Source organism: Oryzias latipes, chromosome 4 (assembly GCF_053564925.1).
Source record: "Oryzias latipes strain Hd-rR chromosome 4, Olatipes_Hd-rR_3.1".
Taxonomy (NCBI): Eukaryota; Metazoa; Chordata; class Actinopteri; order Beloniformes; family Adrianichthyidae; genus Oryzias; species Oryzias latipes.
The window spans coordinates 12,359,270-12,373,361 of NC_136240.1; the positions used below are offsets into that span (position 1 = coordinate 12,359,270).

The 14,092-nt window shown below is 37.1% G+C and overlaps 1 protein-coding gene across 3 annotated transcripts in view; it reads left to right on the plus strand.

Annotated features, from left to right (window-relative positions):
* Window positions 1–14,092, plus strand: part of negr1 (neuronal growth regulator 1) — a 165,119-nt gene that overhangs the window by 46,291 nt on the left and 104,736 nt on the right. For all 3 annotated transcript variants that reach the window (XM_023954182.2, XM_023954181.2, XM_078945847.1), the window contains exon 2: window positions 7,874–8,112. In XM_023954182.2, the coding sequence (XP_023809950.1) occupies window positions 7,874–8,112 (239 nt within the window). The remainder of the gene's footprint in view (window positions 1–7,873; window positions 8,113–14,092) is intronic.

The following is a 14,092-nucleotide window of genomic DNA, read 5'->3' on the forward strand; positions in this document are numbered from 1 at the left end:
ACGGAGGTAATAAAGTTCAGAAGCATAGACTGTAGCTGTATTGTTCACAGTTTACACCTGCAGAGCCATTACCTTCTCCTCATCTTCTTCCTGCCGCCTCACCTGAGCCCCGCTGCCATATTATTTTCCCCATGACAAAAGCATCATCCGCCCACAGCTGAGCTGACACTGTTCCGTCAGCGACAGTTCGACTGTGTAACCTGTCGACTGTGCTCTTTGTCTATTTTCAAGCTGCAGTGAAGTCATACAAAACACACACCTATCAGGTCTTCTAACTCAGTGTCTCTGTGAGTGGTGTGACAAAAATGTTTAAACACTTCAAACGAAGAGGATTTCTTCACCAAACTGAGTTTTAAAAGGAGACCCCATGTCATTTTCCAGTTAGGGCAGCACCTTTTTTTTTACTAAAATATGAATCATGATATTTCTGCTAAGAATTTCAAGATGTTGTTCTTTAATATTTGAAACAAACCAAGCCTAAAGGTAGAATTTTATGCACCAGAACAAGCTGCTAACCTTTCACTTTGTGGTGGTATTTGAGGCAGATGGAGCAGCTGTTGGGGGTGTTAGTCTAACGATTCACTTTTTGTTCACACTTTATCTTTTTTTTCTTTTAGATTTCAAAGTGGAAAAAATCCATATCTGGGAATGTTAAATCATTGCACCTCTGAGATTTTATGCATGGCCATTCTTTAGTTTTCTGTTTCATTACTCTCCAAAAGCCTCTCCAATTCCACTGAGTGAACAGGCTGCTGTGTTTAGAACTGTGCTGCTTCTGCGTGCTTGTTGTGTGTCATTTTAGTGACAACTGTGGGCTGTATATGAGGGACAAAGATGAGAAAGGTGATCACATATTCTGGCTAAATTATTCAGTAACTTCTGATTGAACTAAATGAATTTTTCCTTAAAAAAATGTGTAACATATACATTTGTTCCAAATCATACTGACTCTTACCTACTACACCAATGGGTAATTCTACTTTGCAGATTTCCCCTATCACAGGTTATTTTTGGAAGGGTCCCCCTACGGTAAACAAGGGAACACTTTGTACAGTAATCTCTCTGTGATTTCATTGTTTTGTGGATTTTCTTTTTTGTTTTCAGTTGATTGTGTTCTGTGTCCTGATTGGCTGTAGACCATTGTCAGTCAACCTCCTCTGTGCTGTCTCCTGCACAGAATGAGTTCCGTTTGCTAATAAATATTCAATCGCAAGCAGATCTTTGGTTTTATTCTTTAATACTGGACTAATTGTTCTATGAATGTTTGAACGTTGAGAGTTAAACTGAAGGGAAACATGTTAAAAAAAGTGTGTAGTGAGGGCGTTTTTAGCTCATAAACATCTCTAATAATTGTAAAAAATAAGGATGACTGCTTCATGGATTTCACCTATCGCCGGTCATGTTTAGAGTAGAACTTCCGCGATAAACAAGGGACCCCTACATACAGTTTTTGCAAGTTTAACAGAAGTATTGACTTAATTGGTCCCTCCCCATCAATGACCTATGATTCAGATAGTTACAGTAAATAAGACTGTGTGGAAACAAAGACGTGAGCTGGTGAATGAAGTGATCTGAATGCAGTGGAGTGGAGATATGCAAGCGAGACGCTCTGTCTGCTTCCTTTTTTTACTGACGGGGCTCAGAATGTCTGCATTCCAGGTGGTAAATAGTATTTTGCTTTTAGAAAACACCAACATGCATTTGAAAGGGAGAGTAGAAGCAAATTGAATAGTGTTGGTAAATGACAGTCACAGCAGTGAGAGCTGCAGTTTCCCTGCGACTGTGAAATGACAGAGCACGGGCATTGACAGGCCAAACTCCAAACCTAGCTAAGGTCGGACTAACGTTGGGCGTGTGCGGGGAAGCGGCGTCCCTCGTCTAGCTGCTCATTCATGCCGATGTTGTTGCTAAAACCACAAACTGAAGCGATTGAAATTCTGCCCTCAGAATGCTATTTGTTCAGTTTCACAAAAGAAACAGTCTCATTAATTGTATTTTCAGGACACTGAGTCATTGCACGCAGAGCTTTAAATGAGATACAGTTATCAGGGAAATCCATCTTCTGAGCTTCTGTGCAGCTAATAGCTTAATATGAAAAAAAGCTTACACTGCATGGAGAAGTCCTGACCTCTCAGTATTCTAGTGATCTGTACCGCTGTGATTCACTTCTGACGTCGTCTTTTAATTGTGCGTTCACTGACAGCCGTGCTTTCGACAGTGTGGTATTAAATAACTGCGTTGGATTCTGGATTATAAATTTTGCGACGCTGTACTATTTGTTTAACAAAGGGTGGTGTGGCGCGGCGGTTAAATCATGTTTGTCAAATTGGGTTTTTAATGTGACATTTAAGAATGCCGGCAGTGGACGGCGTTTTGATACGGACGCATTATGCAGCACATATTCACACATGAATAACGAGGAATTCACTCGGGTGCAGAATGCTCATCCATTAAGTCTGTTCCATCCTTTCAGAGTTCTACCTCTCTGCTTTTACGTGCCCAGTTATTTGTAAGCCGTTTTCATTTGTATTCCTTTGAGTGTTCATCTCAACAATGAATGAAAAAAAAAAAAAAAGGAAATCAATAAAAAGAATTAAAACTGAGATCATCCAGTTAAAAAAAATTCTGTACTTGAATTACTAGTCGTTCTGTTGAAAAGACTTGAGACTGACATGAAGAGTCTTTTCCATTGTCTGTGTAATGTGGAAAGAACTGTGGTATTACTTTCAAAGAGGAAACATTCAATATTTCAACATCAACTTTTAATAAATATGCTCACAGCATTAAAGAACAAGCATTGATGATGGGTGACTAGATTTGCAAAATATGTAGATTATTATAATATTTGTGTTTAACTTAATTTTTAGCACCTTGTTTTCGTTTTAATTTGGTTTATGGAGCTTTAGGAATGAAACTGGCCTGATTTGACAGTGATCAGAAGTTTCAGCATATGTGGCCCTCTTTCTTTTTCTTCTGTCCTCTCCATGTTTGCTATGGTAGTTGAGTTTCATCATTGAGTCTGCTTGAAAACTTCAGATTTGTCCTGCTGTCCTCCACGGCCAAACGGATTATAAACAGGATCAAAGGGACATTTGTTTGATTTCTTTTCTTTTCAACGAGAAGTGCAGACCAGTAGTGAGTCTTACCTGTCACTGCTCTTAAACGAAAGGCTTAGAACATCTTCTCAGCTCTGCTGTAGATCATGGAATGTGTTGGACGTGCAGAGGAAGGTTTTTTTACAAAGTAAAAACGAAAAAGGTCCACAGTGTAGCATTTGTTTTTTTCTCTGCTTTGAATCTTTTCAAGGGGAAAGATTTTCATTATTCAGTTTCACTTTGTTCCTGTCAACAAAATGCACAAAGGTTATAATCATTATCCACTGAGGGCAGATAAAAAGCCTTTTCCTAAAACACTGATTTATTAGACTTTACATAGTAAAAATGTTTCCAATGTTTAGACCCTGATAAAGTAATGAATGTAAAGTAAAGACTCCTTAAAATCTGAGTTAAAAAACAAAACAAAAAAAAAAATCAGCCTGTAACTCATAATTCAGTGGCTGCTTCCTCTCAAACAGAAACACCTTTTTTTCCCCCCAAACCTTTCCTTTTTTTTTTCTAAATCAGAAACAATTCCCAGTGTAGATGAACGTACAAGATTTCTGCAACTTTGGAGAAAGACATTTGTCAAAGATGTCAGCAAGAATCATTGTATCTGCAGAGACGGTCTTTGTTGCACTGGTTTCTTCTGGACTTGATGTGTCACAGAAGGCTGTTGCTGTGGAGGCTTTTTCGGAAAGGCGTTTAAGATCATCATCCAAGAAAATCTCTATTGCTGACACAGCGTCACATCCGAGCCAGACTGACATTTTTGAAGCGCGTTATGGATGTTTTCGGTATTTTCTGATGAAACTTGAGCTGTTTGAGCTTAAAGATGCTGCTTTGGTTTAGTTTGGTTTGTGATGATAATGACAAGCCTTCAAGCTTGTTGCCAGGTTGTCTCAAGATGCTCAATTAAAGAAAATAAACATTAAAGGCATTCATCATTAGGATTATAATCTAATCCAGTCCAGATTATTTGGCAAAAGCAAAACAAAACATGAATCTTAATCGCTCTAAAAAGAGTAGTTGGAAAGATAATTTTTTTTACATTGATTTAACTTAATTATTTAGTTTGGTGAAAAAACAACAACGTTTTTTTTAGTTCATTAAATTTAAGAATAACACATAGTTGTCTGACATACTTATTTTACTTTCACTCAACTTAATTTAATGAAGTTGGTGTAACTTTGGTGTGAAGCTGTCAAATGTGTCATGACGTGATAACGTAAGGCAGAGGAAGGAATTGTGGGATACCATTTTCTTTGCCTTTCTGGGCAGATTGGGGTTTAAGTGTGAGTTTTTGTCCATGTGTTTTGTTGAGCTGTTTTACTCTGTTTTAACTAGTAATTTAAACTGTTAGCTTTATTTCTTTCTGCACCATGAGTTAGAGTGTGGGAGAGGATGATGACCAACCCCCTTGTGCAGAGAGACACCTTATGTCCTAATATTAAAGACAGAGTTCACGACACGTGAGCTCCTGCCTTGTAGTGCGAGACATTGCTGTATGTAAAATGTATGTAAGATTGATAAAATCATAGTGAAAAAAATATATATAAATAAGGTCCAAAGGCAGAAGTACATTATATTGAGTAGGATAAATGTATTATATTAAGTTAGATAAATGTGTTCATTTAAGTTGTATAAACAAAAAAAATAAAATACAAAATTTAGTTAGATCAGATATTAAATTGAGTTGGATGGACATAAAAATTAAGTTGAATAAACTTAATTCAATGACATGTTATCAATTGAAGTGATTCAATTAAGTTGGATCGACTTTCTTTTTAGAGTGTACCCTATAAAAGTAATCAACAGTTTGATTTGGACGGTTTTTGGTGTAATGATGAAGCAAAAGGCAACAGTGGAGAGAAAAAAAACGTTGTCAATGGAAGAATCAGTAGAAACCTTCAGCAGACTGGATGAGGGCGACCATCTGCCATGACCAGTTGGAAACTGAAAGAACAGAAAAGGGAACAAAGACAGAAATACGGGAACATCTGTTATCATATAAAAAAGAATCGCAGAATTCTGATTACAGAGAAAGAAAAAAACCACAAAATGTCACGTTGGAAAAAAACAAAACAAAAAACATTCTAGGAACGGCAATAAGGAGAGAACAGAAGGAAGGCCGACCAACTCAAAATGTCATCATTGGTTATAGGGCAGAAAAGAAGTTGCTTTTGGCAGCTGTGAGAGAATAAAGCAGTTCAGCATAAAATCAGCGGGAGATTTATTTAATAGGACAGAGAAAATATGTAAGTCCAGCAACGACAGACAAATAGAGCTGTGACCCTTCATTTTGACGATGATTTGATTCCTATCATCATTCGTGGTATTCGTGATACAATTCCGAGTCTTTTGATTCATTTTGAACAATCGATTCGATCAGTTTTACTGACCTAAAATTAAGGGACAAAACTTCAACCAGTGTGACTCAGAGATAAAAACCTGATACTGAACAGTGCAGGGGAAGATTTCTTGTATTTCCTGCAAGATAATCAATTGTAAAATAATATGTGTATAAACAAACAAATAAACAACAATTAATGTATTCACATTTTAGTTTGTCAAAATAAAAAGATACAGAGATACAAAAGATACTGCAACCATGAGGAAAAGCAGAAGATGACCAAAACACACTGGAACATTCATTCATTCATCTTCTAAATCCGTTTTGTCCCTTTCGGGGTCACGGGGCCGCCAGAGCCAATCCCAGCTACTTGTAGGCGAAGACGGGGGACATCCTGGACAGGTCGCCAGTCTGTTGCAGGGCCACTGGAACATCATTTATCAAAAAATAAAAGATGCATGGTCGGCACTGCATTAATGCTTTTTGCATTTATGAGTGCAGACTCTGGAAAGAAAGATGTACAGTAAAGACAAGGAGGGAAATGCCCACTTCACCCTAAGTTTACAGATGTTATGAGAGGTTTTACAATATTTGGAGAAGGTCGGGTAGGAAGAAGAAGAGGGAGGAAATGGGATATGTGCATACCTCTAAAACCACAACAACTCTGCCAAGATTAGGCATAACTTCTTTCCCCTCACCCTCTTCTCTCAACACTAAACTTGATGGATGGTAATGTTTTAAAGCCTGTCCACGTGTCTCCTAAAATGACCCTTGGCACTCTCAGCTTCTAGCAGCTAAACAGAACATTTGGCTCGGGGCCACCCATGCTATCCTTCACCTTAAGCTTTATCGAAAAGGAAAGTTTGGTGCTTTCTGAACAGAAGCTAAAACCTCTACCACCCATTGTAGGATAAAAACAATTCTAGGAACAACCGCTGACCCTGCTGTGAGATTCATCATTTTCTAGGAAAAAATGAAGGGCATCAGATTTAAAGTTGATTCAAGCTGATCACTCAACATTCCAGGAAATGTATTTTATATTTGAGACCTATCTACATTTTTTGGATGTTATTGACGCGGGAGAATGACGTTTTTTGCATGTTTAACCCTTTCATAAGTAAAAGACTGTTATAAATGAATAATTGTGGACCATCACATCAGAGAAACTTTGATTCCCTTCCCTTAAAAGCATAAAATATTATTTTTTAATGATTATAAAGCTGCTTGCACAGATGCAGGAGATTATTAAAACCACTAGAACTTAATGCCAACCTATGGACTGTATTTAACAATGTTTTGTTCTTCAAGATGAAGTAATGCTTTAATAAAAGCATTAAAGAAGGAGAAATAAAAAGCTATTTGTTGGTAATACTGGTTCATGGGTGGTCAGTAGGATAATTGACATGTTTGTACCGGTTTTCCATATAACCTGAATTTTCTCTTGTGGCTTTTTTGTGTTTAATCACCATCAAGCCTGCATTGTCTGACACTTATTTAACATAATTCTTTGAGAAAAGCGATGTGGGGCACGTCTAGAATGGCATTGTTCTCCGTCTGCCTTCCTGACAGACACTTTCTTGGCAAAGGCGATAAAGAGCTTTGCGGCTCCCGCCAAGCTGATTTCTTTGGTGGCTCTACTGCCGGTGTTGGCAGGACGCACGGCATGCTGACAACAGCTAAAGAGTCAAACTTGATCGCCTGTTTTCCTACTCATTATTACAGTACTTGTCACAGAATGTGATGCGATTTCTTTGGTCTGGATGCATTTACATTTTCCACAAATATGATTTGATTTCAATACAAATGAAAGTGTTGATCCATTTTTGTCCCTATCATTTTCCAAAGGGATTAGTACAATCAAAAATGAATGGCCTTTATTTTTTATAGTCATTTTTAGAGTTACTTAGACTTTATTATGGGGGATTTATTAATCTAGGCAGAAAAGTATAGTTTTTAGGGTGTTGCTGCTTTACCAACAGATCATCAGTCAGGTCAAATACATTTTTAAGTTTACTGGTGAGCATGAAGGAAACTAAACACAGTAGTATTGTATATATTAGCAATGGATATTCATAATGGGACTATAAATACCCTCTAGAGTCCATTGGCAAGAGCTTAGTGCGATTACTCCGGAGGGAGACATTTACTCAAGCTCAGACTGCATCTGTTTAAGAAACTTAACTTTACTCAACTAATGAGCAAAAATGTCTCCTTGTGAGTGCATTTGGATGAGCGACATGACTCTTTCTTTTCATCAAAGCACCAAGAACAGCACATTTGGTAGTCTTTTACCTGTTCTGCTTTCATATTTTAGAAAATGTTTGTCAAAGCGAATGAATTATTGATGGATTGAGTAAAGAAATAACTCCACTTGTTGATTAAAAAAGTGTTCAAGGCTTTGAAGGGAGTGTTTCTTGTCATGCAGGTGCTATCTGTTGGATGGGATCTCTAAAGGAGCCTGGCTGAACCGCTCCAGCATCATCTTCGCAGGGAGCGACAAGTGGTCCGTGGACCCCCGGGTGTCCATAGTATCCAGCGTGCGAGACAAACACGAGTACAGCCTTCAGATACAAAAAGTGGATGTATTCGATGACGGAGTGTACACTTGCTCCATTCAGAGTGAGCGGAACCCACGGCCAAAGCTCCTCAACCTCATTGTAAAAGGTGCGTAGAGGTTCTACATTATTGTCCTTTTTTGGGAGGGTTTAAACATTTTTGCTTACTTTTTGCCTTCTTGTTCTTACTTTCTAAAGTCACGGTTAGGCCTGCACAATATACCGCAAATTTATCGTTATCGCGACATTAAGCTGTGCAATGTGCATACCGCAAAAGACGGCGAAAATTTGCAATAAATGGTTACCTTGACCCTTGTGCTATCCTAGGCACTTTAACATTGGGAGTGGGGTCATCTAGACCCACTAGACAGTGCTCTGAACCTTTTTTCTTCAATGATTTGTGATCTTCACTGGTGTCCACGGATTACATGAAATCTTTCCACCTTTATCCACCTTTGTCATGGGAGAACACGTCAAAGTAAGGGGGGGTCATCTAAGAGCACAAGGGTTAAATGTGCTAAAACAAACTCATGGCAGGTTGAAATATTGAATAAATGAAATAAATCCCTTTATGCATTTTACCAATCGGAAGGACCCGTTTACGTTGTTGATCAATCAGATGAGCCCTTTGATGTTTGCCTCCTATGTCGACAAGGGTCATTTGGAGCATAATTTTTATACTGTTGCATTGAAATGGAAATTATGTTTTTGGTTGGTTTGATATTTGTTTATATACCGCAAATTATATCGTTATCGCAATATTAATCACCAATATCGCATATCGCGAGTTTTCCTCATATCGTGCAGCCCTAATCACGGTATTCTTTTATCTGTCCGTATTGCGCCATATGTTGCTTGACTATTCTATAAAGGTGTGTTTGTTTGATTTTTATTGAAGGTTGTGACGTTTGTGTGACCCAAAGTCACATTTGTCGTTTACAAGGTAAGAAGCAGAAGAAGGCAAATATACATTGTGCCTTTAGGCAGTGCTACATAAAGTAGAAGCCTGTTGGTTTAACTGACTGCAGGCAGACCGGCTTTAATCAGAACTCCCTCAGTTTGGTCACAGCAGGTGCTACAGAAAGATGGAAAGTCTTTTGAGTCTAAACCTTTCTTCTTTTTTACAGTTATTTGAATGCAACATACAGTGTTGGAACCACAATTGTGTTGATGTGTCTCACTGAAACTGCTGTGAGCTGTGCCTCATTTTGTCTGTTCAATAGGGCCTTTTCCAAATGATGATTTACGACAGTCTTTCTAATAAAAGCACCGTTTTTTTTTTTTTTGTTCTGTTTAACAGCGTCTTGTAATGGCCTACATTCTCTGCTCTCAATCTTCTTGTAGCCTCAAGCAGAAATCCGATTAACTCAAAGTTCATAACATATTATACTGTTTAACAAAGTTAAAGTTAGCATTCATTTCAGTTGCAACATTTCACTAGAGGTAAGGGTCAGTCAAGTCATTCATTTCGTTTGTCAGAGAATGCTGAGCAACAGATTTTGTACAAAGAGAATGTTCTAAAGAAAAGCTGAAACATTAAATTGTCTGATTGAAAAAAATGACATCCACAGATTCATCTGCTCTGACATTAAGTTTTAAATTAAATCATAATCATTTTGATTAAGTAGCATTAGGCCTTTTGTCTTTTTTTGCTTCTTAGCCAGGGGTCAAACCTGCTTATCTAAAATGAAAAATGTTTGCACTTTACAACTCTAATGTCAAATGTTTCGTTGAGATATCCTCATTACTAATACAGAAATGAGTAGAGGGAAGAAAGGTCTGATCTGATGCTACTCTAAAACCAAACACTTGATAGGTTAGCGTTGATTGAAGAGCAGGTACCTTTACCATTTCATTGAAATGATATCTGACTCACTAAAAGTCTACATCCAAAACAGCGGTTTGAAAATACAGTGTTCCCTCATTGATTGCATTCTAAAAATAACCTGTGAAATATGAAATCTGTTAAGTAGGAATATAGATGTTTTTAAGGCTTTAAAACCAGTCAATACCTCATTTGTACACTTACTTCTCTCTTGTTCAAACCTCCATAGAAAAATAAGTTTGGTTTTATAGAATGAAAACAAAGATCTGGACGCGTTAGAAGATTTATGTAAATGTGTAAAATTGAATGCATTCTGTAGAAGAGGTCGTGGAGATTAATTGACAAGGTTAACAGCCAATCAGGATACAGAAAAAAAAATAAAAAAAAATAAATCCTGGGAACAGTAAGACTGCCATATAGCGAGGGACCACTTTTTTTTTCATGAAGCAGATGACGCCAGCTTTAAAATTCAATAAGAATGATATGGTTTGCTAAGGAAGGCCTGTAAGATAATCATGTTTGTTAACTACTGTGTGGCTGAATCAGCTGTAACCCTTGTGCTATACTAGGCACTTAAACGTTGGGAGTTGGGTCATCTAGACCCACTAGACAGTGCTCTGAACCCTTTTTTCTTCAATGATTTGTGATCTTCACTGGTGTCCATGGATTACATGAAATCTTTCCACCTTTATCCACCTTTGTCATGGTAGGGAGAACACATCAATGCAAGGGTGGGGTCATCTAAGATAGCACAAGGGTTAATAGGTGACAGAGGTATACTTTCTGCCTCTTACTTTACAGTACAACTTGCTAAACCTTTCTTCAAGTAAACAGCCTTTTTCCTCCTTCCAAAAACCAGAAAACAAAACAAACCCAGAATTTATTAAGAGCAGTCTGTTAAACAAAAGCCTGCTCTCTCTGTTTTTTTTTCAATGGCTTACTTTAGTCTCGGAAATTCAAAGCTGTTTAATTTTTTTCTCTGTGATCTATAAAACAGTGAAGCTAATTAAAAAACCCTCATGAAAAAGTTAGCATTTGGCTGTGCTTCTGTGCCGCATGCATCCAAATGTGTCGTGATAAACAGTCATCATCCACTTGGCAGGTAGCAATGGTCACTACAGGACTATCATGTTTTTGTAGGCGCTGTCCTTTTGAAGGAAGCGCAGTAATTTGAATCCAACCAGAGGTATTTGAGGTCATGGCATCTGCTCACCACTGGCCATATGGCCACAATCAAAGCAAAGCTAATGTGCCAGCTGCCAGCTGGACGAAATGTTTGCAGTGGCAATCTTCCTGATGGTTGTGACCTAGATGGTAAATTGTTGCAATAGTTTGGACCGAAGGTGCTAATTGTTGTTCACAGCTCTATTTTCATTCACTGCAACGGATATGTTGGATTTTCTTCTAAGAAACATGATAAGTGGCAGTAAGACAGTAAGAGTGCAAACATGGTTATTGACTAATTTCAGTTAATTTTGTAAAGTACCAGTTCACCACTGAGGCCCTCTCAAAGCACCACAAAAAGAGCAAAAATCCTTAATATCAAGGTTTAAAAAACTGAAATAGCTAGAATCTAATTTGGTTTCAGGAAAGCCAGACTCTCTGGATTGCGTGACAACAGCCTAAATAAGTGACCAGGTGCTAAAAAGCTGTGAAAAAGCCCAGGTTTTATTTGATGGTCAATTCAGGAACTTAAAATCATATTTTCTAAGCTCCACCACATATATTACAATATTTTGAACGTGTATCTATAATATTGCCTATAGATTATGTTAAACATTTTGATTTGATTTGATTTGAAATGGTTTATTTCAAGCAATCAAATAGAAATAATACACAAAAACAATATAATCATCAGTTATACATTCATACGGTAACTAATCAAACTTAGGATAATTAGACATAATTAATAAATATTGCTTGAAAGGGAGTGGGAGGAAGCGAACTTATATAATCCCACCCCGTTATACTATAACCATTTTATTACATGATTTATCAATATCCGGTTCCTAGGTTTTATCAGACAGAATTAATAATCATAAGGTATCAATAAAGCACATGCCAAAGATGAATTACTTAAGTACTACGTCAAAAATAACTATTTTAGAAATCAACATGGCAAATGGAGCATCTGAAATATATGCAAATTATGTTAAAACATAATACTATATCAGTAAAATAGACACAACACTGTTTCAGGAATTTTCATAGCAAAAATTTCATCAAGTATCAAAAGTTAAAAACATGTGCAAAGTTATGCTACATTAGGAAAGATTTTTGAATCAATTTATCAATTTTAGGAGCTAGTGAAGTACTATCATCAAAAGTCAATCAATTTAACAATTTTCAAAGGTGATTAATCATTTGTTTTACTCTTTTTGTATTTTTTTTTTTTATTATATTATATTATTTCTAAAATAATATAGAAACATCATTGCAGATCAACCAAAGAAATGATAGTTTTGGCACAAATGCCAAGTTTCTAAATACTGCGTTTATTTCTATGTACTAAGTACTTGGTTGGGCTTCCTTTTGCATGACTGACTGCACCAATGAACATGGAGGCAATCAGCCTTTGGGACAAATGTTTGAGAACGTGTGAGCAGAGAGGTTTTACTGTAAATGTAGGAAAATGTGTCATGGTTTTCTGACATCATGTGAAGAATTCTCCCCAGCAGAAATGAAGCCTGAAGTGGGTCAGGATTGCTGACTTTGGTTTAATCCATCAATCTCAACAACGATCCAAAAAAGGCCAATGTGGGTTTACCTACCTCCCAATAAAAAATGAATAAAAACAAAAGAAAAAAGTACCTATACGTTTTTATCACCTGTTCATACATTTAAAGTAATATTACACAATTTAACATACAAGTCGATATGACATTGCATTTCTTTTGCAAATTGCTTCCAGTTGTCTTTTGAGGAGCTCCATGTTTGGGTCCCATTTGTTGATTGGCTTGGTTTTAACTCATTTCAGGTGCATGGTAGCATTCTAAAGCAGCTGAGCAGTGATCCTTATCTAAATGACAACTCTGTGTGGCTTTCTTGGAGCATTGTGTCATAGAAGTATCTATTTTAGGGTGTGGAAATGAAAATATCAATACCTTGTATTCAAGACAAAGAAAGAGAGGGAGCATTGTGGCGGCGAGGCAATAAACAATGGTTGTGTTAGATTTCAATTTAATGAAGTGGAAATGAGGACAGATGATCATGTAGTTTTTGCTTTCCCAGCAGCTCATCAGTCAGGTCAAATACATTTGGAAGTTTACTGGTGAGCATGAAGGAAACTGAAACAGTGTAGTGAACAGCCAAAGGAGCTGTTGCATCATGGTTAGTGCAGTGGCTTTGAGATGCGTTTTCAGTGGGATGTAAATGAGGTTAGAGGAGCAAGAGGAGAACCAGTGACTGCTACACCTGCTCCTCCTTGCTTTCCTCTTTAGCACTTGCACTTCTTTTGTTTTTACATCCTCTTGCTATTTTACCTTCCTGTGCTTTTGTTCTAGTTAGTACCTGGCTTTTGCTGTATTGCTTTTATGGATGGAATGCTAAAATGCAACTTTAGGTTTGTTTATGTGAAAAACTTAGACTTTTGTATGTATTAGTGTGGTGGGAAGCATTTCAACATAAAAGTATATGATCTTTAGTAAAGACTATTATTTAAAGAAAACATTCAGGTTTCTTTCAAAAGACACAATAACTAACAAGCTTAGGAGTTGAACCCATAACCAATATGTTGGCTGAGCCCACAGTGGCACCGCCAACCCTAAGCAGAAATCCGAAAAAGTCGACAGTATCACAAATTTGTGAATACTTGCACTAATCATTTGGAAAACTTTAATAGAGTTCTGCGATTTACTTACATTTGATTTTATCGAACCCCAGTTCACAAATAATTGAAATGAAGCATGAAATTTGTCAGATTTCCATTCTAAAGTACATTGTGTTTAATCATGAGAGAACAGTCCTTCATAGCCAGTTACCTGAGCTAATAAAGATGTGACTTTCATTGGGGAAATTGTAAAATCTTACATTGAAAAGTAGTTGCTATACTGTAGAATTAACCGTAGAGACAGTAGTCACCAGAGACCAATGAAACGACTGTTCCAGGAAACATGTACTATTTTTTTCAACTTAGTTTTGGTTATATGCCTATTAAGCACCAACATTCAAATATTCTTACATCATTGAGAGCTAGTGCGTAGTAGGTTACCTCTTTTTCATGACATATCTCAGAAGGTGGGGCACTTAAGACAGAGAATGTTTT